The 26,127-nt window shown below is 41.1% G+C and overlaps 1 protein-coding gene and 1 long non-coding RNA gene across 3 annotated transcripts; one reads left to right on the forward strand and one right to left on the reverse strand.

The window, feature by feature from the left end:
• On the forward strand, positions 1–25,279 carry LOC109410608 (E3 ubiquitin-protein ligase RMND5A). 2 transcript variants are annotated; one of them, XM_029875743.2, is made up of 4 exons: positions 1–910; positions 9,998–10,821; positions 10,889–11,043; positions 23,896–25,279. In XM_029875743.2, exons 1-4 carry the CDS (start codon positions 775–777, stop codon positions 23,957–23,959), a joined length of 1,179 nt encoding a protein of 392 aa, XP_029731603.1. In that variant the 5' UTR covers positions 1–774; the 3' UTR covers positions 23,960–25,279. The 2 variants fall into 2 exon arrangements, with proteins under 2 accessions (XP_029731603.1, XP_029731602.1); XM_029875742.2 differs by having other exon boundaries at positions 3–910; positions 23,878–25,279.
• Positions 15,059–23,871, reverse strand: LOC134289805 (uncharacterized). Its single transcript, XR_009998684.1, has 3 exons — positions 16,360–23,871; positions 16,198–16,274; positions 15,059–16,137 (listed from the first exon to the last, which is right to left on the reverse strand). It is a non-coding gene; the product is annotated as an uncharacterized LOC134289805 (long non-coding RNA).
• Positions 25,280–26,127: the final 848 nt, after the last annotated feature.

A 26,127-nucleotide genomic window follows, 5' to 3' on the forward strand; every position in this document is an offset into this window, starting at 1 on the left:
GCGATGGAGCAAAATCATCGTCATCCGTCAATGATCGTTATTTTCATCGTCGTCGTCGTCGCTCGCGGACGAAGCAAAAGCTATTTTTTCAGCCTTCATTAGCGTTTCCCAAGACGTGTTTTAGTGGGTGAAAAGTTGTAGATTTTACAACGAAAAGTTCTCCAATTCGATGGTAAAGTGTTGAAAAGCCGAATCGTAGTAAATTGGTGGCATTCCGGAAGTGAAACGACGCGTAAAACCTTCGGTCGTACCTGCTGGGGTTGTGGTGCTGCTGCTACCTGACTGCACGCCATAATAGATTGTGAAAAGATGGATGCGAACCATTAGGAAAGAGTGACCTTTTTCCGTCGTGTCGTCCGACGATCGCAGAAGTGATTTGCGTTCCGCGTTGCTAGTGGATCAGTTGGGTAATAATCTGGACTGTGGACAAGATTGGTGACGGGGATCTGTTTGGGATCAAGAGTGCATTCGTAAGTGAAAGTGCATCGTCCTTTGTTGTCTGGCTGTTTTCTTTTTTTTTTCGAACCCGTCCGTCCATCATCGTCATCGTGAGTCTGGAGTGCGCGGCGGGTGATTGACAGCAAAAGAAGAAAAAATCGAGAGGAAAAAGATTGCGACGATCAGCATCATCATCGTCATCATTGCGGTGTGAAATCAAAACAAAGGCGCATTTTTTTGGCCCTTGTTGTTGGTGCTATTTACTTTCCGTGAGTGGGTGGCAAATCGCGCTGCTTGGGAAGCAGCTGATAGGTAGTGCACCGGAGAGAAGCAAGAATGGAATCCTGCGCTGCAGTCGAGAAGGAAGTCGACAAAGTCATCACGAAATTCTCCGCCATCAATGATCACTCACAGCGCATCATTGGGGACGTTATCGTCCTGATTGAGAAGCTGCGGTCTTCTATCGAGGAAGGTGAGTACTGCAAATCATTTCATACTGCCTATATAGTCTAAAATATGGTACCGACCTGCGGTCTGTAACGCGCCAGCCGCCACGCTTTCTCCACAGACATGAATTATCCAATTGGTTTCCATAACGCGTGTCCATTATCCAATAAAATAATAACCTACGCAATCCAAATTATTTTCGCACGCTCACGTTTGTCTACCACCTTACGCCGCTCATCTGAGATTTTCGTTTCTCTATGGTCGTAAGTTCGTTTGTGCGCTTCAAAACATATGCAACACGGTACATAGTGTAGGGCGATTCTTCGTGATAGTTTTTCCACAGACAAACAATCTAAAAATTATCATCGTACAGTGATTTAACGGTCCTTTTGAAAAAAAAAATATAGTTGGCCAATTTTCCACTCATGGAGCTAGCATTGTTTTTGTTCGAGTTTGACGTTTGCCCACTACCGCATTGGGTGAATATGTTTCCGTGACTATGATTAGAATGGAAAAATGTTCGAAGTGTATCGTCTGTGGTTTTTCTTCGGTCGATGTTTGCCTGTTGAATTTTCCTGAGCTTCGCAGGGGTCTACTATCTAAATAAAACAAAATCCAGGAATTACTCAGAAAGTTTAGGAATGCACCTGGGAATGCTAGGGTAGGGCGGGGCAAGATGAGCACCCTAAGGATCACGTTGAGTTTATTGAAAGTTAACACAATTTTTCAAAGTACCTCGCAGTAGTTCTTTTCTATATCATGTTTTCTATCACCCATAAACATGGGAGGGATGATTTATTTGACTAAACAAAAAAGATGTTTTATGATCAGTTCGAACATGCTACGGGGCAAGTCGAGCACCCCTACGAGGCAAGAAGAGCACTTCATTTAAATCCCAATATTTTAACAATAAATTGGCCATACAGTGATTGATGTAGTAAACCTTGTTTATAGCTATGGTATCACGTTCTAAAATTATAATTTTTTTCGATTATTGAAAAAAAAATCCGGTTTTATAATACTTTATACAAAATGACCCGAAAAACAATAAACGATTATTAAGTTACTTATTTTTAGGAATTTCCCTGGGCTTTGGATCAATATTGTCTAGGGAAGAGTGTCTTCTGAGGGCCCTCTTGTTTCAGTTGTTGCTAGTGTTGTTACAACATATTTCTTTATTACTTTATTGTATTTTACTGATATAATAACATAAGATTAATGGGTGCGACAGGAGTGACCACACTGCAAAATATTTTTGCTGGTAATCAGCAAACTTTGCTGATTTTTGGCGTGCTGGTTGCATTCAGCAATACAAATTACTGAGTATCAGCAATTATTTTTCAACTTGCTGAACCATCCAGCAATTTTGACAGTTGATCAGCAAAGTTGTGCTGAAATTCAGCAAAAATGTTGCTGAAATCCAGCAATTTCTTTTGCTGATTTTTGGCGTGCTGGAAGCATTTCAAAAATTTTGGTGTGCATCAAAGCCACTTATGTCCCAGAATAATTCGATCCAATAGTCAACGGCTTCCTCAATGGCCGACTGGGTGCGTGCTTTGGGTGGCGGATTTAAGGCTCAAGCATCCGTCATCATTTTTTGGAAATAGAAAAGCAGTTTTTTCGCTGTAAATCAAAACAATGACCACGAAAATATATTCACTGTATTCTATTCTTCATATAGGATACAGTGAATCCATTTTCGTTGCAAAAATGATTTATTTGAACGAAAAAACTGCTTTCAAATGTTTGATGATGACGATGATTTCAATGACGAATGGTTCAACGTTAAGCAAAGGAAGGGGAATTATACTTCGACTCACTTCATCGGATAAAGTGCCATCCGATAAGCGTTCTTGTATGAATCACCTTCCATCGTCTCGCAGTCAAAATTGAAGTTAATAAAGCGAATAAATGTTAAAAAAAAACTTAAATATTAAATCATTTGTAATACAGATTTGTACTCATTTCAACATTATTTTCATTACTGTATTTATTAGTTTCAATATTTAGTCATAAAGTTTAAGTAAAAGTATAGCTACACATGACTGCGAGACGAAGTGGACCACATTGAGGAAATAATTAGTCGATATAGGGTAGTTGGACCATTAGGGAGGGGCCTCTATTTTGGGCATTTTTCTGCTGTTGCTCGGCCAGTTCGACTGGTTGACCATATTTCTTTTGCGCGGTGAGATACTTGCATTATCTACACGAGCACGGGAATTTGGGTCAGTTGGTTCGATGATGATTGGGTTGTGACAGGGGGATGCCCGAGATGGTTACCACTGCCCAGATAGTTCGGCATCCTAATCAAATGTTGAAATTTTTAAAGGCCCAGCTATGCTGCAAATACAAAATATTTTATTTCCTTGGAAATATTATTAATTATATTCTTCAAATACATTAAATTATGATTGATATTCGTGACTTTTTTTCTTGTTCGATCACATACACACCAATACTAAAACAGCTACTGCTATTATTCACTACTGCTATTGTACACTATACACATAATAATTACTAATCAATTTATCCTTCTTTGTTTGTCTCTACAAAATGTTGCATGGTTCGCATCCTTGCGGAACATGAACGGTGCATGAGCACAAGCTTTTTTCAGATTAACATATGGAAGATCTTCGAAAGACAACCAGAAGTTAACAAACACAATTTATGGGGGAAGTATCATCGACATATGTAAGTAAACAAATGTAAAATACTCTCCATGGAACCTGAATTCTAGACGTGCAAAGGTAAATAACTAACATACAGCGGGAAACAAGAATTTATCAGGAAACTAAGTGGATGGGAAATTGTACTTTGTTTTTTTCGCATTGTAAATGAAAAGTTAATTAACGTTACGCGTACGAATGAATAACTAGTTTTCAAGTAGTTTTCTTCTTTTCAAAAGCTCTAATTCTCTTTTTTGCAAATTTGTGGAATAGCATTGATATTGGCAAGTCCGTACTAACTCCCGGCCCGAGTTGCAACACTTAATTGTGCTTATAGTTCCGAAGCTAACGCGTGATCAATAACTTAAGATGTTTTGTTGAGGTCAATGCGTCTCGACTCGACGAAAACTGATTATCTACTTCTTTGACTAAGCTGGACAACATTACTTATGTATGACAAAGAAGGTATTTTTACGCTTTTAAATGTTCGTATTATATGAAAAGTGAGGGAGTATGACATGTTTTCTACAAGAAAAACTAGTATGACTGACAAAACAATTCGAAGATTTAGCCGTATATTGCCAGGATCTAAAAGCAAATCCTGTTAAGTGCAAATGTTTATTAGTTTTGAAGCTAATGCGTTATCAATGATACCAATTAGTTTGGACATTTTGGACGAAAATTACTACTTATCATAAATAATAACCTGCAATAAATGACGCAAAAACATTGTGACCAGCAATTACTGACATAATGAACATAACTGCTTGATATAACACTTCAATAGAGTAGAGACTACATATTTGATATGGGGCAAAACAGTAACACTACTTAAGATTGGGAATCTAAGGCAACTAACTGACAAATTGACAAGGACCTAACATACAACATGAACCTTACTACAGAAACCAATTTCACACTTTCTACCGTATTTGCATTATTGTGTCTCAAGTCTAGTCCAATACCTTTCCCCAACCTATACCATTACCCTTCCGATGGTGTTCATGTGGTCCGCACGGACTATTACGGCCATTACCCCTCCTTGATCTTCGGCATTGGATTGACTTGCGCTCTTACTGCCCCACCAACTGCTGCAAAATGAAATGAAATTAAGTTACTTATTTTTAGGAATTTACGCAACCAAATAGTTGCAGAGGTTACGGAAAAATATGCTCGGCACTATTGAGTGGATTACAATAATTTCAAAATATTTTCTATATTCCCCTGATGGGGAATAATGGGTGCTCATTTTGCCCCACTATAGTTAAATAACTAAAATTGAATAAATTTTAATGTTTGTTTTTAGAAAATATTTTCTAATGTAAATAAAAATGCTTTGCAATAAGCTAGTAATGTTGGCTAATAACCAGAATTATGGTAAAAATTTGATTCTGACATAAAAACCTTATTTTATTCTGATGATTTCTTATAAGAAAATGCTAAAAATCCATGCTATTGACTAATTTGACGATATTTTTTAATTCGTTCATTATGAAGTACCTTTTATCAGGTTTAAAAACAGGATGAACATTATTCTAACGGATTATGAAGTTGTTTGGGCAAAATTCATCATAAAAGTAGTAAAACGGAGGGGTGCTCATCTTGCCCCGGGTGGCCATCTTGCCCCGTCCTACCCTATTGGTATCGATAGTCGTGCACGTCCGTGAACAATTGCAACGAAGGATAACATAGTCGTCTACGATTTCGCGTGCAAGTTTTGAACGACAAACATGTGCTGCATGCAACAACCGAGAGCAAAGGAGGGTACAATTTCTCATCTTCCTTTCGTTGGCAGAAACCCTAATTTAAATTAGATTTTAGCTTTGTATGATGTTTCACAAATTTGTTTCTAAGAGTATCAGCTGTTCTTTTCTTTATATTGAGTCAAATCGAGCACGACAAACCAACGTACTGAGCGATAAATTGGAGGTCATCCAATTTCCCATATATTTGGACTGAAACCCACATACAAACTTCAACTCATTTGCATCAGCTTAGTTTTTAACCGATTTGACTGAATTATGCACACAATCCTATGGGGTGCACCGCGGATTTTGACTAGTTTTTTCTCGCCATACAAATGTGGGCCGGTCTAATAAACATAAACAAGCATCAAAGAATAATAATATCTATTTTTATTCTTTGCAAGCATGCACGGGTCAGCTGATCAACTGCCCATCCATTTAGAACGTGATCATCGCAGTACCTGCCTGCAGATCTCCGATCGTTCACTATTGCCATCCCTGATCGACGATGATAGGCTGAAATCCTCGTTGTATTTTTGTCTACCTTCATCCGGGATCTTGTCCTTCCCAGAAACTTCATTTTTACCTCATTTTGAACTTTCCAAAACACATCCAGTTCTACAGCTTAACCGTCGTCAAGTATGTTCATACTGTTCCTTGGCATACCTTAATTGGTATCATTTGGGATCTTTTCGTAATACTCCTTCTACATGGCTAACAGCATTGTTTTGTCTGTCAGCAATCATTGCACATTAGCGTGGGTCATAGAGGTCGTTTTTTCAGATCAAGGTTTTTTTATTCCATTTCGGGTCCTGAGTGACTTACAAAATTTAAGCGCGATCAGTTATGCCTGCTATTTGGGCATCGCAATTTAAATTTTTATGGGATTTTATATAGGAAAACTCACTTTTTTGCATTTTCCTTATAAAACAATGAAATAATTCTGAAAGTATGTAACCGATTATGTAAAAGTATAGCCTCAGATATCCTGAAGAACTTTGCCGAAGACCGCAAAGCGATCCGAGGATTGGGACAACAGTTATAACCTACTGATCGTCTAAGTGTACTTAACATTTAACATGTAAAGGAATAACATCAATAATAAACTAGACTGACTAGAATTGCCAAGAGTATATCTTTTTCCACATGCATCTGATCAGTTTGCGGTCTTCGACAAAGTTTTGCGACGTATCCTGGGCTATACTTTTACATTTGCGCTTATATGGTGTAGGAAAATTTTGGGAACTATCAAGAAAAATACGAAAAAGTATGTTTTCCCGTAAAATCCCATAAACACTTCAATCACGTTGCGCAAAATGCAGATTAAACTAATCATGCCCAAATTTTGCACAGTTGTTTGGGACCTAAACTGCCCATGATCGCATAACTGTCCCATATGAATAGGAAACCCAGCAAATATGGGACTGATATGCGATCATAGGCAGTAAAAGAGCACCTCAAAAACTTTGATCTGATTGAATCTGATCAATTTTAAATTTTCTCATACAACGTTGACCCACCCTATAGTGTACAGTTCTGCCATCGTTCTAAATGTTCTAGCAATAATATCCATTCATTTCATTTATTTAGTTAACATCAAATTCATGATAATACTGAATCAACAATTTGCCGCCATAATACTCGATTTGCAGCTGCAGCTCTCCATCCTCGGTCACGCCCAACACTCGCCAGATCACGCTCCACCTGGTCCGCCCATCGTGCTCTCTGCGCTCCACGCCTTCTTGTACCAACCGGATGGTTAGCAAACACCAACTTTGCAGGGTTGTTGTCCGGCATTCTTGCAACATGCCCTGCCCATCTTTGGCCACTTTCTGGATGCTGGGTTCGCCGTAAAGTGCAGCGAGCTCATGGTTCATCCTTCTCCGCCACACACCGTTCTCCTGCACGCCGCCGAAGATCGTCCTTAGCACCCGTCGCTCGAAAACTCCGAGTGCTTGCATGTCCTCCTCGAGCATCGTCCACGTCTCGTGTCCGTAGAGAACCACCGGTCTTATTAACGTCTTGTAATGGTACATTTGGTGCGGGGGTGAATCTTTTTTGACCGCATTTCCTTCTGGAGCCCATAGTAGGCACGACTTCCACTGATGATGCGCCTTCGTATTTCACGGCTCACGTTATTATCAGCCGTTAGCAAGGAACCGAGGTAGACGAATTCTTCTACCACCTCGAAAGTATCCCCGTCTATCGTAACATTGCTGCCAAGGTTTGTCCTGTCTCGCTCAGTCCCACCTACCAGCATGTACTTTGTCTTAGCCGCATTCACCACCAGTCCGACCTTTGCTGCTTCCGCGTTTCAGGCGGGTGTACAGTTCTGCCACCGCTCCAAATGTTCTAGCAATAATATCCATGTCATCCGCAAAACAGACAAATTAGCCGGATTTCGTGAAGATCGTACCCCGGCTGTTGAGCCCGGCTCGTCGCATAACACCTTCCAGGGCGATGTTGAATAGTAGGCAGGAAAGTACATCACCTTGTCGTAGTCCCCGTTGAGATTCGGATGAACTGAATAGTTCACCCGAAATCCTTACGCTGTTCTGCACACCGTCCATCGTTGCTCTTATCAGTCTAGTCAGCTTCCCGGGAAAGCTGTTCTCGTCCATAATTTTCCATAGCTCTGTGCGGTCGATACTGTCGTATGCCGATTTGAAGTCGATGAACAGGTGGTGCGTTGGGACCTGGTATTCACGGCATTTCTAGAGGATTTGCCGTACGGTGTCGACCGGCCGTCGATGAAACCGGCTTGGTAAGTTGCCAAGAACTCATTTACTTTAGATGAAAGACGACGGAAGATGATCTGGGATAGCACTTTGTAGGCGGCATTCAAAATGGTGATCGCTCGAAAGTTCTCACACATCAACTTGTCGCCTTTCTTGTGGATGGGACAGATTATCCCTTCCTTCCACTCCTCCGGTAGCTGTTCGTTTTCCCAGATCTTGACTACTAACTGGTGCAGACAGGTGGCCAACTTTTCCGGGCCCATCTTGATGTCTTCTGCTGCGATACCGTCCTTACCAGCCGCTTTGTTATTTTAAAGCTGGTGGATGGCACCCTTAACTTCCCCCAGCGTGAGAGTTGGTTAGTTCCCGTCCTCTGCTGCACCAACATAGTCATTTCCTCCGCTGCCTTGATCCCCCGTGCCTACATGCGCCATTCAGGTGCTCGTCGATGTGCTGCTTCCACCTTTCGATCACTTCACGTTTGTCCGTCAGGAGGCTCCCGTCCTTATCCCTGCAGATTTCGGCTCCCGGCACGAAGCCTTCGCGGGATGCGTTGAGCGTCTGGTAGAACTTACGTGTTTCTTGTGAACGGCACAGCAGTTCCATTTCCTCGCACTCCGCTTCTTCCAGGCGGCGCTTTTTCTCCCGCAAGAGACGGGTCTGCTGCGTCCGCTTCTGTCTGTATCGCTCCACATTCTGTCGGGTTCCATGCTGCAGCATTACCGCCCGCGCTGCATCCTTCTCCTCCAGAACCGCTCTGCACTCCTCGTCGTCGAACCAATCGTTTCGTCGATTCCGTTCTACGTACCCGATAGTGCTCTCGGCTGCGTTGTTGATGGCTGCTTTGACTGTACCCCAGCAGTCCTCTAGAGGGGCCACATCGAGCACACCCTCGTCCGGCGTATGCGGTGGCGACATCCGGTTGCTTCAGTGGCTCTAGATCGTACCGGGGCGGCCGCCGGTACTGTACATTGTTAATAACGGAGAGTTTTGGGCGCAGTTTTTCCATCACCAGGTAGTGATCAGAGTCGATATTAGCGCCACGATAGGTCCTGACGTCGATAATGTCGGAGAAGTGCCGTCCATCAATCAGAACGTGGTCGATTTGCGATTCCGTTTGTTGTGGTGATCTCCAGGTGTAACGATACGGGAGGCTGTGCTGGAAAAAGGTGCTACGAATGGCCACGTTCTTGGAGGCGGCGAAATCGATGAGGCGCAAGCCATTTTCGTTCGTCAGCTGGTGGGCGCTGAACTTTCCAATCGTCGGTCTGAATTCCTCCTGCTGGCCTACCTGAGCGTTTAGATCCCCTATAATGATCTTGACGTCGTGGTTTGGGCAGCGGTCGTACTCGCGTTTGAGCTGCGCGTAAAATGCGTCTTTGTCATCATCAGTGCTTCCGGAGTGAGGGCTGTGCACGTTTATTATGCTAATGTTGAAGAATCGGCACTTGATCCTCACTCAAGCTGCACATTCTTTCGTCGATCAGCCACCAACCGATCACGCGCCTCTGCATGTCGCCCATCACTATAAAAGCTGTTCCCAGCTCACGTGTGTTGCCGCAACTCTGGTAGATAGTATGATTACCTCTAAACGATCGTACCATAGATCCTGTCCAACACATCTCCTGCAGCGCTACGATTCCGAACCCGCGGTCCTTCAGTATATCGGCGAGAATGCGGGTGCTCCCGATGAAGTTGAGATATCTGCAGATCTGCCCATTAAAACCCCAGGAGATAATATTTCACCTGAGCTTTCACCCCCAATTCCCTTAAGGTGTATCGCCCAATAACCCGAGAGCGGTCGCGTCGTGTACTGAGTACACGCACAATGAAAAATACACTCTTGTGGTGTCGTTGAATACACTCTTGCGTGGTGTCGCTGAAGGTGCCCGAAGACGCGACTGCTCGAAGGTTAATCGTCTCATCATCTAATCATCAGACACCCTTAACATTTGCTTCTCAGTTCCAGCCGACGAACAGCTCACACCCGGCCAGATAGAGGTTCTGCACGATGCCATCACAAAAACCAAAGACAAACTTCAGCGCTTGACAACGGAACACCGGGATCTGCATGGAACCGTCAGCAAGGTGGGCAAGGCGATCGATCGCAACTTCGTAGCGGACTTTACTGCCACTTCGCGCAATGATGTCTTCCAAACGGAACGGAACGTGACCTTGCTGAACAAAGTTATGGCCCAGCATTTCTACCGCCAGGGTATGGACGATGTGGCCCATGCATTGATCAAAGAATCCGGTCTTCCGGCCGAAGAAATCACTCCGGAACCGTACGCCGAGCTGCACCGAATATGGGAAGCTATCCACAATCACAATCTGGCGCCAGCTCTGGAATGGGCCGCTCGGTACTCGAACAAACTGGACGCCCGCAACAGCAGCCTGGAATTCAAACTACACCGATTGGCATTTATGCAGATTCTGAACGGCGGAATCAACGCCCAGACCGAGGCGATCACCTACGCCCGTACCAATTTCTCCAAGTTTGTCAAGCGCTACGAAAAGGAAATCCAGATACTGATGGGAACGTTGATCTATCTTCCGATTGGCATCCAGAACTCGCCCTACAAGTATCTGACCGCGCCGGAAATGTGGATCGAAGCCGCCGATGTGTTCCTCAAGGATGCCTGCTCGCTGCTCGGCATCAACAAAGACTCGCCACTGTCGGTGATTGTGAACGCGGGCTGCACTGCCCTGCCGGCGTTGCTCAATCTCAAACAGGTCATGATGTCGCGCCAGGTCACCGGTATCTGGAGCGGTCGGGACGAACTGCCGGTACGCCTTCTGTTAGTGAGACATTTTATTTTAAATTAACAATTTTGTTCGTTTGAATTTCTTTCAGATTGAAATCGATCTCGATCCGGAAAATCGTTTCCACTCGATTTTTGCCTGTCCGATTCTGCGACAGCAGAGCTCCGACGATAATCCACCGATGAAGTTGATATGCGGTCACGTCATTTCACGTGACGCCCTGAGCAAGCTCAGCAACGGGCCAATGTAAGTAGTCTTTTGGATTTTTTTATTTGAATGAACACCTCTATGTAGGTGGTGTGGTAATGGTTTTTGGTTTCTTGAGTTTCAATGGTTTAGGATGTGCATATTTTACATTAACCTTCCGTAACTCGCGCGATTGACTACCTGCGTCAGCACCATGCTAATGCTGAGTACAAAAAGCGAGATTTTTTCAACGTGTTGTACAAAATACAACAGCGCGATCGTTCGAGGGTTAATTTTAAAATATTATTGCTAATGACAGCGGGTAAACCATGGGGTACACAAAATGATTGCTATAGGCTAAATTTTCGTTTGAAAAAATAACCAACAAGCTGTTTGCAAAATGTATCAAAAGTTAACAAATTTTGATTGTTATTTGAACGGTTCCGGATCATTTGGCCGAACGCCATTTGTCTTTGTGATGTTAACCGTATGTCCAATCATCGCAGTCTCCCTCTTAAAAGGTATGAACGCCGCTTCCACGGCCCGATGGTCGATCCGGCGGCGAAGCCCTATGCTATGTTGAGCAGTTAGTTTAAAAGATAGTCGCCCAGCTTCAGTCCGTCATCGTCTAAAATGTTACGAACGATGACGAAATTTCATCCACAACCCGTAGGGGAACCAACATATTTTGGACACAGCAGCGTTCCAATATTTTTTGGACATTTACGGCAAAAACAAATGGAAGTGTCCAAAATATAATGGCGTAACGCTGTGTCCAAGATACGTTGGTTCCCCTACACTTCATTTTGAACCGTCTAAAGCCTGTATCCGCAATAATCGGGACACAGAAGTACGTCAGTAGCTCTGTTATGAATCGGTAAAATTGGCCAAATAATTGACTGAGAACTCTTTGGTGTATGTTAATTATTTGTGCCAAATTTCATAAAAATCAATGCATTACTTTTAACTGTGGATGAAAAACAAACAGGCGTGGTTTTAAGCATTTTGTACAATCATGACCAATTTTCATTCGCATAGTAGATGATTCTTTTACGCTACAGTTCAAAGTTGTGTGATGATAATTATGAAATTTCGTTAGCAGTTATGATACTTATAGAGACACTTTCTTGCAAAATTTCATCAACTTTGACCAATTGGTTTGAAAGCTACTGGTGTTGATTGGGGTGAGTGTTAGTAAAAATTTTTCGTGTTTTTCATGTGCGATTTTTGCATATTCATAACTTTTTAATTTCTCTGCCAATTTTCATGAAATTTTCACAGAAGCTAGTTTATTATGTGTATATTATGCCTGCAAAATATGATGATTATTGGTGTAGTACTTTCAATAGTACAATCAAAACAATAAAGGGTGCTGACTAATTGCTGTCTGAGAGGCTAAAATCACGTTCAGTCCCAAAACATGTTTCGACTATAAAATTGTTGATAGTGCATCGATTTTTTTGAAATTTTGCCCATGCATCAAATGTAGATTAAGAGGTTTGTGTTCAAAATTTCAGCCATTTCCTTTGCCAAATTTAAAAGTTACAGCGCTGACAAGCAAAACTTGGGGCTGTACAAAATTCAATGGCGCACATTTTACTCTTTCGTTGCTACAACAAAAAGTACTGCACCGATTCACATGAAATTTTGTAGGTGAAAGTAATAACATCTTAAGATGTTATTATACAAAATTTGAACAATTTTATTGTATCTATTGCAGAGTTACAGCTGTGTTTCTGTGTCCCGAATATTGCGGATACAGGCTTTAGCGTCACATGAATCACTCTAGCCAGTTTCGCCGGAAAACCATGTTCGATAATAATCTCTACCTAACTCGTTTCTATTCACTTCACCAATAGCCTTGTTGTTCTTCAGTCCTCTAATGGCTGTCTTGATCTCATCAAGCGTTGGAGATTCCACAGTCTGTCTGTTGCTCTTCGCAGCTATGTACACCGTCCATCGTTACTTCGATCAGTTTAGTCAGCTTCCCAGGAAAGCCGTTTCCGTCCATTATTTCACATAGCTTTGTACGTCGCTGAACAGGTGATGCGATTGGGACCTAGTATTGTCGTCATTTATGGAGGATTTGCTGTACGGTGAAGATTTCTCGGATACTTTTTCAAAACGACGTATAATACACGCTAATCCTATGTTGATACGTCGTTTTGAAAAAGTATCCGAAATTTGGTCCGTTGTCGACCGGTCATCGATGAAGCCGGATTGATAATTTTCCACGAACTCGTTCGTTTCAAGTGACAGACGACGGAAGATGACCTGGGATAGCACTTTGAGGGCGGCATTCAAAATGATGACTGATGTTCTCACATTCCAAATGGCCGTGTTTCTTGTGAATGAAGCAGATTACTTCTTTCTTTCACTCCTCCGGTAGCTGTTCGGTACCCCAGATCCTAACTATCAACCAGTGCAGACAGGTGGGGCCCATCTTGATGAGTTCAGCTGCGATACCATCCTTACCAGCTGATTTGTTGGTTTTGAGCTTAACCATCCCTCAGCGTGAATGGTGAATGGCACCCTCAACTTCCCTCAGCGTAGAGTAGTTGCCATCGTTTGTAAAGATTAGAAAATCAACCACGTAAATCGTAACTATTATCGTCTTGTCCCCGTCAACTCGATAGTAAACGTAGGTATCATATTTTGAGCGCAACAGTCCTATCTTACCTAGTACTTTGTCCAACTTCCAATTCCAAATTCCGCTTGTCTGCTTCAAACCATATAACTTACAAACTCTTTCCGCCCCGTCCTCAAAGCCTTCTGGTTGCTGCCAGAGGCGCCTCGTCCACATGTTCGACCTGTTCTTGGAACGGGTATAGGCTGAGAATAAAACTCGCAAAATATTCTTTAAGTAGAAAAGAATAAACTAAATTTAAATATCCCATAACAACTTGCACACAAGGCGCTAACATCGTTCCCGGTTTATGAAGAACGAAAGACGACTCCAGCCATCCACCGGCAGAAACCATATAACAAGAGCATGCGAGAGCCAGCCTTGCGCAGCTCTCTCTTGCTCGACTCTTCGAAACTACATGCCACCGGTTCCCCGATTCAAGCGAACGATGGATGCTGTTCCCAAACCAACCGTTTCCTCCCTTTTTTGCCTCCGAATGGCAGTGTTCATTCGAATTCATTTCACTTTACTCTGTCGCTCATACGTTCCCTACTCGTCTAGAACCAGCAGCAGCGTTGTCAACGTTTCTTTCCATTTTTCACTTCCCGCCTGCTTCTCACGCGTACACGCACGCTAAGCGCAATCGACTAAAGTCTTTAAAATCATGTTGAAAATTTACAGTTTTAGAATGCTAAAAAATGTATGTTGTATCGTTGTTGGAAATTAAAGGATTATTTAACAATATCTAAAAAAATGGAATAAGGAACATTCATTGCACAATATTTAAATCAATTTAAATAAATATTTACTTTGCCAGCTATGCTTACCGATCAGGTTCTCAAATGTGTGTAAATGATTGTTAGCATGCTGCTCGGTATACTCTTCAGAGAAAAAAGCGATGGATACCAGAGGCACACAGCTAAACGCAAAGAGCTTCTTCAGTGGAAAGTTTACATGTGTGTAGCAAAACCAGAAATGAATGAAAGCTTGGATTGTGGCTTCTCGGTTTGTCGTTCTACGTAGGCTGAGAACAACTTGCGCAGCTAGAGCACATTTTGGCACACCCAATGTCGTGCGCGTTTGTTATGCATTACATCCAGCGTGGATGAAGCTGGGGGTGCCGAATGTGCTCTAACTCGTTGGCAACGGATTCCAAATTTTAAATTCGAGGTCATGATACGAGCTAAAACAATTCATGGAGGTGGAAATTCCGTACATTTGCGGAAAAGAGAGCATGTTGGACATGATTGAAAAAAAAAAACAAGTATTGCGCATTGCGCAGTTAAAAGTGCGACGAGGAAGTGCGGAATCTCTAATAAAAGTGCGATTCAGTGTCAGATCGTTTCGGTGTCTTCACCGCACTTATTCATTAGCTCATGATGAATAAGTGCGGTGAAGACACCGGAACGATTTGATGCAATATCGCACTTTTATTTAAGATTCCGCACTCCGTCGCAGTCCAGTTAGCAATGCAATAAACTATATCGTCGGTGTGTGAAGAACGTTAAAAAATGACTTCCACCGAAAATTGATTTTTCTAAAAGTATGTGAGATACCATACTTCGGAAGTCGCTCTAAGGCGCCTCTGAATGCGAATCGCATCGTTATTTGCGATGAAAATGCGGAAGATATTTTTCAGAAAATGGTTAACAAACAAGAAGATAAAAATCAGCTTATGTTAAAAATCACAATATGTACTAAAACAAAAAAAAAACAGCAAGCATAGTATAATATAACTCTAATGTGTTTTCATTTAGTAAAATAGTAATCTGTAGAACAGGTCAGTCTGCTAGTCACGAGACGCCTCTGGTTGCTGCATATAAATCTCTTCATTCTTCAGCTCGCCTTGCAAGAAAGCCGTTACAGCATCTAACTGGTAAAATTGAAATATTGTTCTCAACTGCCTTTGCCATCAAGAACCGGATCGTCGCATAACGAATACGTTTCAGCATAGTCGATACCCTGGATTTGCGCACATCCTTTGATTACCAATCTCTCTTTGAACCTCTCAATCGATCCGTCAGGGTTGGTCTTGTTGGCTTTGTTCATCAACTTATTCTTCAACGCTTCACGTTCTGGGAGTAACGACGTCAACGGTGTCATTTTCGATTTGAGCTTAATACTTTCGGTTGGTATCTGCCAAGGCCTCTCGATAACTCTCAGGTTCACCAAGTATGTATGTGTGGGATGGAAACTTGCGGAAAATTTGGACTACTACATCGCAAAGATGCCTTCGATGTAGTTGCCTGGAGAGGTCTGCGCTCCCTTTCGTTACGCCTTACCACATTTGATTCAGCTGCATCCAGTCTACGTTCCACAACGGTCGTGTTGAATTCGTCAGTTACCGATTCATGATCATTGTTAAACTTTCCCGTAGTCCGAGCTCGCGACTCGACTGTAAATATATTTCCGTTCATTAACTGTTTGAAACATAGATGTTATTTACTTACAATTTAGTTTGGCTATACTTTGAGCGTATTGGACCTCTGTAGATGCAAGTAGCGGGACGGTATTTTGTTGTCTAGGACCTGTCGTGATTGGTGGTGTATCATAATTTAGCAATTCTTCACTAGTTCATAAGTACTTACAATTCTGCTTACAATCAGCTATTTGTGATCGGTTCGTGAGGTTTTAAATTGATGGTTTTAGTAAGTATTAACTAAACCTACATGGAACATGTTGCGCAAAACAAGAAGGAAAAAAATCGAAGCGATATGCATTGAAATCAATGTAATACGTGGAAACTATACCTGTTCTTAATCGTAATGTAAGTTAAATAAACGGGTTTAGTAGATAAATCAATTTCAGCACCGATTTCACAGTAATTCAATAATAACTTAAGTACACGCAGAAAAAAGCATGGTAAAATCAAAAATATTTCAGGTAAACTCAAATAAATTGTCAATTTGTTCTGGCAACAAAAATAAAACTGTTTGGAGCAAATTGAACGTCACATTTGAAGCAAATTCAATCCATTTTTGAAACAAACATGCATCTTCTGACAGGTTATGTTAGAAACAAATGTAAATTTTTTTGTTTTTTTTTTGTGGCAGGTCGGCCCTACGGAAATATTTGTTTTCCAATTAATTTTACAAAGTCATTTCCTTCTCTAGGAAAACCCACTTCCCGCGTGGCACTTTCAATACCAGTATCATGTAGATAACATACGCTCTCGAAATCAATGAGATTTCGTGGAAACTTTTGGTGAAACTTGACTTTTTTTGCAAGAGGAAATCTTGTTTGGTGCTGCAGCTGGAACTTGAGAGTTTTGTTTATGTTCTCGACGGCGGAACGGGGGGCTCTTCAATGGGTCTTGTAGAAATTAATATGTAATTGAGTTAGTTTTAAAAATTAATATTTTGGTTTTAAAAATTTTATCAGTTTACCGAACAAACATGAATATTTTTGTTTCAAACGTACGAAATTTGTCTCCGTGTAATTACGGTTAGTTATCAACACTAGTTGTACACGTTTTGCCTATCAATCATAGAAAAAACATTATCGTTTGACAAGCTATGTGATGACGGGATAGTTGTCGTAGTGGTAGTAGACTTCAAACGACTGCTTCAAAGGGCCTATTCGTCTGACGCGCCAACAATCATCAACTTCACTTTCGCTGTCTTCGGAATCGATCTCCACCTCTAGGCGCTTTCCTAGATTCGCATCGAACAATAATGCCCTCGTTCGCTCTACTGTAGCCCGATTCATGCGTTCAGTAAGTCCATTTTGCTCAGGATTGTATGCCACCATCGCATCGCTCAATGATTGATTTGTACCATTATCGCTTCTGAACCGCTTTATCTTCTTACCAGTCTGTATGTCGACATATACCTTGAAATCCTTAGAAGCCATGGTCAGCGACAACGCCATGCCTTCTATAGTTCATACGCCCCAATCGTCGATGCCATAATGCCGTCCTTGATGCCGTCCTATCCGTCACATTGGCAGCACATGGATTTGGATTGCTAGCCAACTCCAGTTGATAGGAGGCATCTTTCTGGAATCATACAGCAACCATCTCTCCGGATTGAACATTGTAGACTTCACATACATTCCTCGTAAGGATAACTCGAAGGTCCTTCTTGCAAATTTGACTTATAGAGAGTAGATTTATCGAAAGCTCTGGAACACAAATAGCATTAGACAACATGACTGGGCAAGAAATACCTTCAACGTCGGCTTCTAGCTTCACATCTCCAACGGCAACTTCTGGGACTTCGGCATCATTCGCAACATTTACGGTTTACGACGTCTTCCTACGGTTCTTCAAAACAGGCAGGTCACGGCACATGTGAGATTCCTCGTTGGATTCTTTCAGGATCTCCATCAGGGATTCCTCGAGGAGTTCCTTCAAATATTCCTCCAGAAATTCCAAAAAATCCAGATTCTTTCAAAAATTCCTCAACGGATTCCTCCAGGATTTCTCACAGACATTCTTCCAGAAATTCCTTCAAGGATTTCTCCAGGAATTCTTTCAAGGATTCTTCAAGGAACTCCTTCAAGGATTTTCCAGGGATTTCTCGTCGGGTTCTTCCAGGAATTCATCTAGGTATTCTTTCAGAGTCTTCCTAAATATCATCTAAAAATTTCTACAGCTATTTCTCCAGAGATTCCTTCAGGAATTGCTCCATAAATTCCTCTAGAGGTTCGTCCATAAATTCCTTCAAGATTTCCGGAAGAAATTGTTGGAGGAATCCTTGAAGGATTCTGGAGGAATCCCTGTAAGTATTCCCGATTGAATCTCTGGAGGAATTTCTGAAGGAAACTGGAGGAGTCCCTGCAGGAATTCCTGGAGGACTTCTTAGAGAATTTCCTGAAGGAATCCTTAGCGGAATTTCTGAAAGAATCCCTGGGGGATTTCTTGAAGGTATTTCTGGATGAATTCCTGGAGGAACTCTTGGAGAAATTCTTGGAGGAATCCGTGAAGGAATTCCCGAAGAATTCCTTGGAGAAATTCCTGGAGGAATTCTTGGAGGAATCCCGAAGAAATTCCTGGAGGAACGTCTGAAAGAATTCCTGGAGAAATCCCTGAAGGAATTCCTGGAGGAATCCCTGGAAGAATGTCTGTGAGAAATCCTGGAGGAATCCGTTGAGAAATTTTTGAAAGAATATCTGGAGGAATTCCTAAAGGAAACCCTGGAGGATTCTTGGAGGAATATCTGGAGGAATTCCTGGAGGAGTTCTTGGAGGAATTCCTGAAGGAATCTTTGGAAGAATTCCTGAAAAAATCCCTGGAGGTATCTCTGGATGAATTTCTGGAGGATTTCCTGGAGGCATTCTTGGAGGAATTCGTGGAGGAATCTCTGAAGGAATCCCTGGAGGATTTCTTGGAGGACTTCCAGGAGGAATTCGTGAATGAATTCTTGAAAAATTCCCTGGAGGAATCTCTGGAGGAATTCCTGGGGGATCCCCGAAGGAATTCCTGGGGGATCCCCGAAGGAATTCCTGGAGGAATCCTTAGAGGAATTCTTGGAAAATTTTTTGGAGGAATCCCTGGAGGATTTTTTTGAGGACTTCGTGGAGGCATTCTTGGAGGAATTCGTTAAGGAATTCCTAAAGAATTAATTGGAGAAAATCCTGGAGGAATCCCGAAGGAATTGTTACGGGTATAAATATTTGTTACAATAATAAGACAGAATAATTGTTTAATGTGTTTAAAGTTCAATATTCGTTCGTTCCTTGTGCTACATGTTGAATTTTAATTTGTAAATATTACCCTAGTATTAATTAACATTTATAGGGTTCTGGCAGGATAGAGGCCAATGAAGTGCAATCCTATTTCGATTGCCAACATTCAGGCCATTTCGGGCCGCGATTAAGAACTAGATACGTAAACCTTTCCCTGACACAGACTTCAAGTCATAGAGCTCTAGTATCGAAACCCGAAACGGGATGCCCGATTAGGATTAGTTTTCCTAGACAAAACCAAGCTATGAACACAGCAACAAATGCTGTGAACTAAAAGGCATACCGCCAAATAAAATACAATTCCAGGATGACTGATGGACCCAAACAAATAAATTGAAACCTCGTCATCCTGTGATCGGAAGATGTTATCCATTTGGATAACAGGGCAAATTTATGTTATGTGTCGTGTTGCGTCAAATTGTGATGTCTTTTATTCGTGCATTCATAAGGTTCTATGTGTTCGTAATATGTTAATCCTTTGTAATAATTAATTTCTTTTATTTTTGTAACATGGCGCCCAACGTGGGGCTTGTTAGTCCTGTTCACCGCTACGTTTCTGGAAAGCACTGTGGCTTTCGGGTAGCAAAACTCGTTTTGGTTTCGTTTTGAGTTTAGGTTAAGTTATTTATCTTTATCGTAGTGTTAAGTGTATGGCCTTAACACTATTGTTATGAAGGATATGAAGCATATGGGAGCTGAATTTTTCGTAAATCGGTGAACGATTCACGAAAAATTCTTGCTCAAACGTTGGATTGTGTTACGGGTATAAATATTTGTTACAATAATAAGACAGAATAATTGTTTAATGTGTTTAAAGTTCAATATTCGTTCGTTCCTTGTGCTACATGTTGAATTTTAATTTGTAAATATTACCCTAGTATTAATTAACATTTATAGGGTTCTGGCAGGATAGAGGCCAATGAAGTGCAATCCTATTTCGATTGCCAACATTCAGGCCATTTCGGGCCGCGATTAAGAACTAGATACGTAAACCTTTCCCTGACACAGACTTCAAGTCATAGAGCTCTAGTATCGAAACCCGAAACGGGATGCCCGATTAGGATTAGTTTTCCTAGACAAAACCAAGCTATGAACACAGCAACAAATGCTGTGAACAGCGCTGTTATTGGTCGTGAGCTTTCCATGACGATGAACAAGTAGGCCCTTTCATCGTCACTAGACAAAACGAGCATTCACGCACTTCGTCATGTCATTTTGCAATGATCAAGCGTCATGACGGAAACTTTCATATTGTTTTGAAATTAAAATTTTCACCTGGTCCAAGCAAATTTGGGCTAGTCGTTGTATGTAACAGATAGAGAGAATATACATTTATGCTTTGTAGGATTTAAACAATGACAAAATCCATGAATGTTGAAGTAATTGCCTTGTTTACAACCATGTCACGCTCCGTCATGACCAAAAAATGAGAGAATATTGTTAGCCTCTCTTGGTCATTTCCTCCTGATTCGATGACATTGAGAGAGGCACTTCTGTAAAATTCGCGTAACGACCCGTATTGACGCTGACGCTTTCCAAGCCTGGCTGTGAACTAAAAGGCATACCGCCAAATAAAATACAATTCCAGGATGACTGATGGACCCAAACAAATAAATTGAAACCTCGTCATCCTGTGATCGGAATATGTTATCCATTTGGATAACAGGGCAAATTTATGTTATGTGTCGTGTTGCGTCAAATTGTGATGTCTTTTATTCGTGCATTCATAAGGTTCTATGTGTTCGTAATATGTTAATCCTTTGTAATAATTAATTTCTTTTATTTTTGTAACAGAATTCCTGGAGGAATCCTTGGAGGAACACATGAAAAAAATCCGGAAGAATGCCTGGAGGAATCCCTCGACGAATTTCTGGAGGAATGTCTATGGAAAAATTCCTGGGGGCATCTTTGGAGGAATTCCTGGAGGAGTCAGTGAAAGAATTCCTGGAGATATCCTTGGAAAGAATCCCTGGAGAAATTCTTGAAGGAATTCTTGGAGGAATTGTCTATGAGAATTCCTGAAGGTATCTTTGGAAGAATTCCTGCAGGAACCCCTGAAAGAATTCCTGGAGGAATTTCTGGAGAAATTCCTGGAGGAATTCCTGGAAGACTTCTTGGAGGAATCGTAGGAGGAATCCTTTTATGAATTCCTGAAATAATCCCTGGAGGAATTCCCGGAGAAATCCTTAAAGATAATTCTGAACAAACTCCTGCAGGAATTCCTGGAGGAAATCCTTTAGGAATCCCTGGAGAATTGGAATCTTGGAGGAATCTCTGAAGGAACACCTGAAGGAATTCTTTGAGGAATTCTTGGAGGAATTCCTGAAAGAATCCTTGGAGGAATCCCTGGATTTTTTGAGGTATTCTTTAAAGAATCCCTGGAGGATTTCTGAGAGGTACTCTGGAGAAATTCCTGGAGGAATTCTTGGAGGAATTCCCAAAGGAATTTTTAAAGGAATCTCGAAAGAAATCCCTGGAGGAATTTGTGAAGGTATTCCTGAAGGAATCTTTGGAGAAATTCCTGAATGAATCTCTGGAGGAACGTCTGGAAGAATTCCTGGAGGAATTCCTGGAGATAATCCTGGAGGAATCTCTGCAGAAATCCCTGGAGGAATCCTTGGAAGAATCCCTGGAGGAAACCCTGGAAGAATGTCTGTGGGAATTCCTGAGGGTATCTTTGGAGGAATTTCTGGAGGAACCCCTGGAGGAACTCTGGAGGTATCCCTGGAGGAATTGCTGTGGGATTCCCTGGTAGAATTCTTGGAGGTATCCCTGGAAGTATCTCTGGAGGAATTCCTGAAGGAATCCCTGGTAGAATTCTTGTAGGAATCCTTGGAGAAATTTCTGGGAGGTACTCTGGAGTAATTCCTGGAAGAATTCTTGGAGGAATGCTTGGAAACATTATTGGAGGAATCTCTAAAGGAATCCCTGGTGGAATTCTTGGAGGAATTTGTGAAGGTATTCCTGAAGGAATCCTTGGAGAAATTCCTGAATGAATCTGTGGAGGAACGTCTGAAGGAATTCCTAAAGGGCAGACTTATGAGCAGCCACCTGGCCAGCCATGTAGGTATCCACTTTGAAGCCAACCTCCGCTAGCTTATGACTTGTGGACATTGTTTCATTCACTTATTCTTCCATAGACCTGCATTCGACCAGACGAATATCTGTTGGCTTCCGCAGCAGACCCATGCAGCGGGTCATTCCGCTGTTCTGGAATGCATTCTTGAGGTTCATCCAGGCTTCCTAGGCTCAAGAATACAGTTGATTGGATCAATACTAAGACATATTGTAGCAAGGGCTCTCAACGAAACATCTTGATTCACGATTGCACCTTCGGCTACATCCACTTGTGTCCCACTTGTGTTGACTACCCGAGTAACGGTTGTTAGGGCTCGGCCAATAACCTCTTAGCACAGTGAAATGAACGTCTATACTCAGTTACGGGTTTGAACAACTAATGGCGTATTTAAATATTAAGGACAAACGTCTTGAAATCCCGTTTCAACAGTGCATCAGAACTTCAGACGCACAAATCTTAAGAAGCAAGGTTCAAACAACTAACTTTCGATTTAGTATCGAGTAAGTAGTTTTTATCAGCTAATGTGTTATGTGTTGAATGTTGAAAATCAAAATAATAAATTTTAGGCCTTGAAAAAGATCCTAAGGGATCGAAACGTCGGCAAAAATTTCTGAAAAAAACGCAACTTGTTGAAACTGATAGCCAGACCCCCAGAGAAATATCTAAACATCCCACATCACAGTCTAAAATCTCCAACGAAACTCTTAGCAAGAGTCAAGCTTAGCCGTTCCGGAAGGAGATTGTCCTTCATCCCTTTGAAGAGTAGTGATTGAAGCAACTCCATGGTCTATGATTAGAACCAGAAAATAAATGTTAAGCTGATGTGCATTCGACACCAATATGTTTTATTCTCTAAGATAGATCGGTTCCTGTTGATTGATATAACGTTAGCAGGAGTTTTGCAGAGGATCTGTGACATTTAGAATATGTTCGATTGGTATAATAAGGTCATTTGGTAAAAAAGGCAGTTGACAAAAAAAGTGTGCGTTAATGTTCATTATGGCAAACGATCGTTAGTCAAATGTGCCACTTTCCTTCGCATTGATCTGGGTTAAACATTTCAAATTATCTAGTCAATTTGTTTGATTTGCCAATGATATTATTTAGCTTATTTTTTATTGTTCTGGAATTAATCTTATGAAGTGACGGGGCAACTATACATTGCATAGAACACTAACTTAACTAACATTCCACATCGTTCTTTCAGATAGATATTCAATGCAACCACAGTTCAATCATCTAATTTTGGCCTTTGTTTCTTCGTTTCTTTTTCTCTTTCTTTTCTGGACGTTCTCTTGTTTCTCCTGCATGCCACCACACCATGCCATTGATCATCCTCGTTTGCTTCCTCAAAACAAAACTGCGCGCGCTGTGTACAAAACAAAACAAAAAAAAACTGTGCTTACCAACTCAACAACAACAACAATCACACACATAACGTTACCTCTACACTTGATCACGTCGCGATGAACCACATTGCATCGATGCTAATCGTGTTCAGAATGAACAATACTTTCAGATTGAAGTGCCCCTACTGCCCGATGGAGCAGTGCCCGTCCGAGGCGAAGCTGATCTACTTCTAACCAGGTGGACCGGCATGGGAACAACCCGAGATGCATGCATGCGCCGCTACGAACTGAACTGATGGATGCCAGTGTGTGAACACTTCTACTATTACAACTACAACTACACAAAAAAGGTTGGTGTAACACATGGGCGAAATATTATTTGAAACCAGTTTTTTTTTATTTGTTATAAACTCCACTATCCATTACGAGTCATCACATCGCAATAGTTAAATATCAGTCTTCTGAAGTCGTAATTCTTACAATCGTGCTGAAGGAATCTTATGCGAAACGGCTTTATGCCGAAAGAAGGTAGCCTTAAGCCAAGCTCTGGTATCCGCAACAAAATAGTTATCAAATCTTTCCGACATTTTTTTCAAACCGTTCTGACGAAAAGTTTTTAACTTTGATTAAATTTAAATTATAGAAATCGAATCATTGGCATAAAAGCTGTTTGGCATAAAATAGAGAACAGAAAAATCTAGAATGAACCTTTATGCCAAAACTGGATAACGTTTATGCATTATTATGGGAAGAAAATGGAAAGAATATTTTGATTAGAACTGCAAGCTAAGAAGAACGAGAAGGGAAAGTGTTCAATCAAAACGAGCGTGAATCAGATTGACTAGAAGCAGTAAATTCAAAGGCACTGCACTGAAATGTGTCAAAACACAAATTGTTTTAGTGAAGTATCCTATCCTTGATCATTAATGTCATTTATTGTTAAACATATAAGTTCATCGCGCTATTGAATATGATTTATACATGCCGACGCAAGTCGTTAGAGAACAGATCATTTTATTTTCAATCCTATTTTTGTTTGTTTTTGTTTGATAAATAAATTCTACAATAATATTATAAGGAAAACTGATTATATGCAATCGTTATTGCGTTTCGCTTGTAACCGTTATCATCGGCGTATCACTATTACTGAAAGTGTGAATGTTTTGTGTGGCAAAAGTGTCCGAAAGGGTGTAGGTATTAGGAAATATAAAGTTAAAAACAGAATAATATTAGAAGGTGTTTAATCAACTTGAATTGCGGTTTTTAATTCGTTTGACAAATATAATGAAATTAAACTACATAAACAATTAGCGTCGAAAAAAAAATAAGCTCTTAAACTTATGAAATTATACACATTTTTACACAAAAACACAGACTATACTGAGATAGCATGGCGTGTACGCGCGCAGTGTTTGAATGGATAATAAAAAGCAGGGAATGATTTCGAACTGTCCCCAGCATACGGAACGTCTTCGGTAGGAAACAGAACGGAGTTGTATATAGGAAATCTATGATGATAAAAAGGCAAAATATATGCGGAAAAGTCAATAAAACCATTGTTATTACTCTTGGTTCAATAGGACGAAAGAGAAATCCGACATTAAGGAGTAGAATCAACCACGAAGCACTATAATTCATATCGGAACTAATACAATGCTAATAGGGAGCTGACACGCTCGATATTGGCCGCTTAATAGCCATGTGAGCCGAAAAAGGCGAAACATAATGCTAATGGTCACGACCACAAAAAATCCATCTCGTAACACAGCTGCGTTGTATCCAGCATGTACGCATTCACCACCAATCCAACCTTTGCTGTTTCGCGTTTCAGACAGGTGTACAATTTTGTTATCGTTCCAAATGTTCTGCAACGAATTTGCAAATTTCTGAAAAACTCTCTGAAGGAACATCCTCAAAACATCCCTAAAAAAAATCCTACAGCAATATCTGGAGGAGTTTCTCAAGTAATCCGTGGATAGCATCTTGAAGGATTTCTCGGAAAAAAAAGAATCACAAGATATTCCTGAAAGTATCGAAGGACGAATTTCTTGAAAGAATTTATGGGTGAATTTCTGAGCAAATCCGTGGATGAACTCCTAAAGGGTTTCTTAGAAAAAAAAGTAAAACAATTCCTGGATGACTTCTTGGGGAATATCCTGGCTCCTGTATGCATCCCTCTGTAAATATCTTGAAGAGTTCCAATACAAACCGCTGGAGAAATTCCTCTAAAAATCGTTGAAGTAATTCAAAAAAGTCTTCAGGTATTCCTGGAGGCATCCTTGGAAAAGATGATGGAAGGATTTCCGATGGAATGATGAATTTTCTGAACGAATTCCTGAATAAATTTTTGAAGAGATACCGAGAGGAATTTTTGAAAGAATCATTAAATAAATTGCTGGATT

The sequence above is a fragment of the Aedes albopictus genome, chromosome 3, assembly GCF_035046485.1.
Source record: "Aedes albopictus strain Foshan chromosome 3, AalbF5, whole genome shotgun sequence".
Lineage (NCBI taxonomy): Eukaryota > Metazoa > Arthropoda > Insecta > Diptera > Culicidae > Aedes > Aedes albopictus.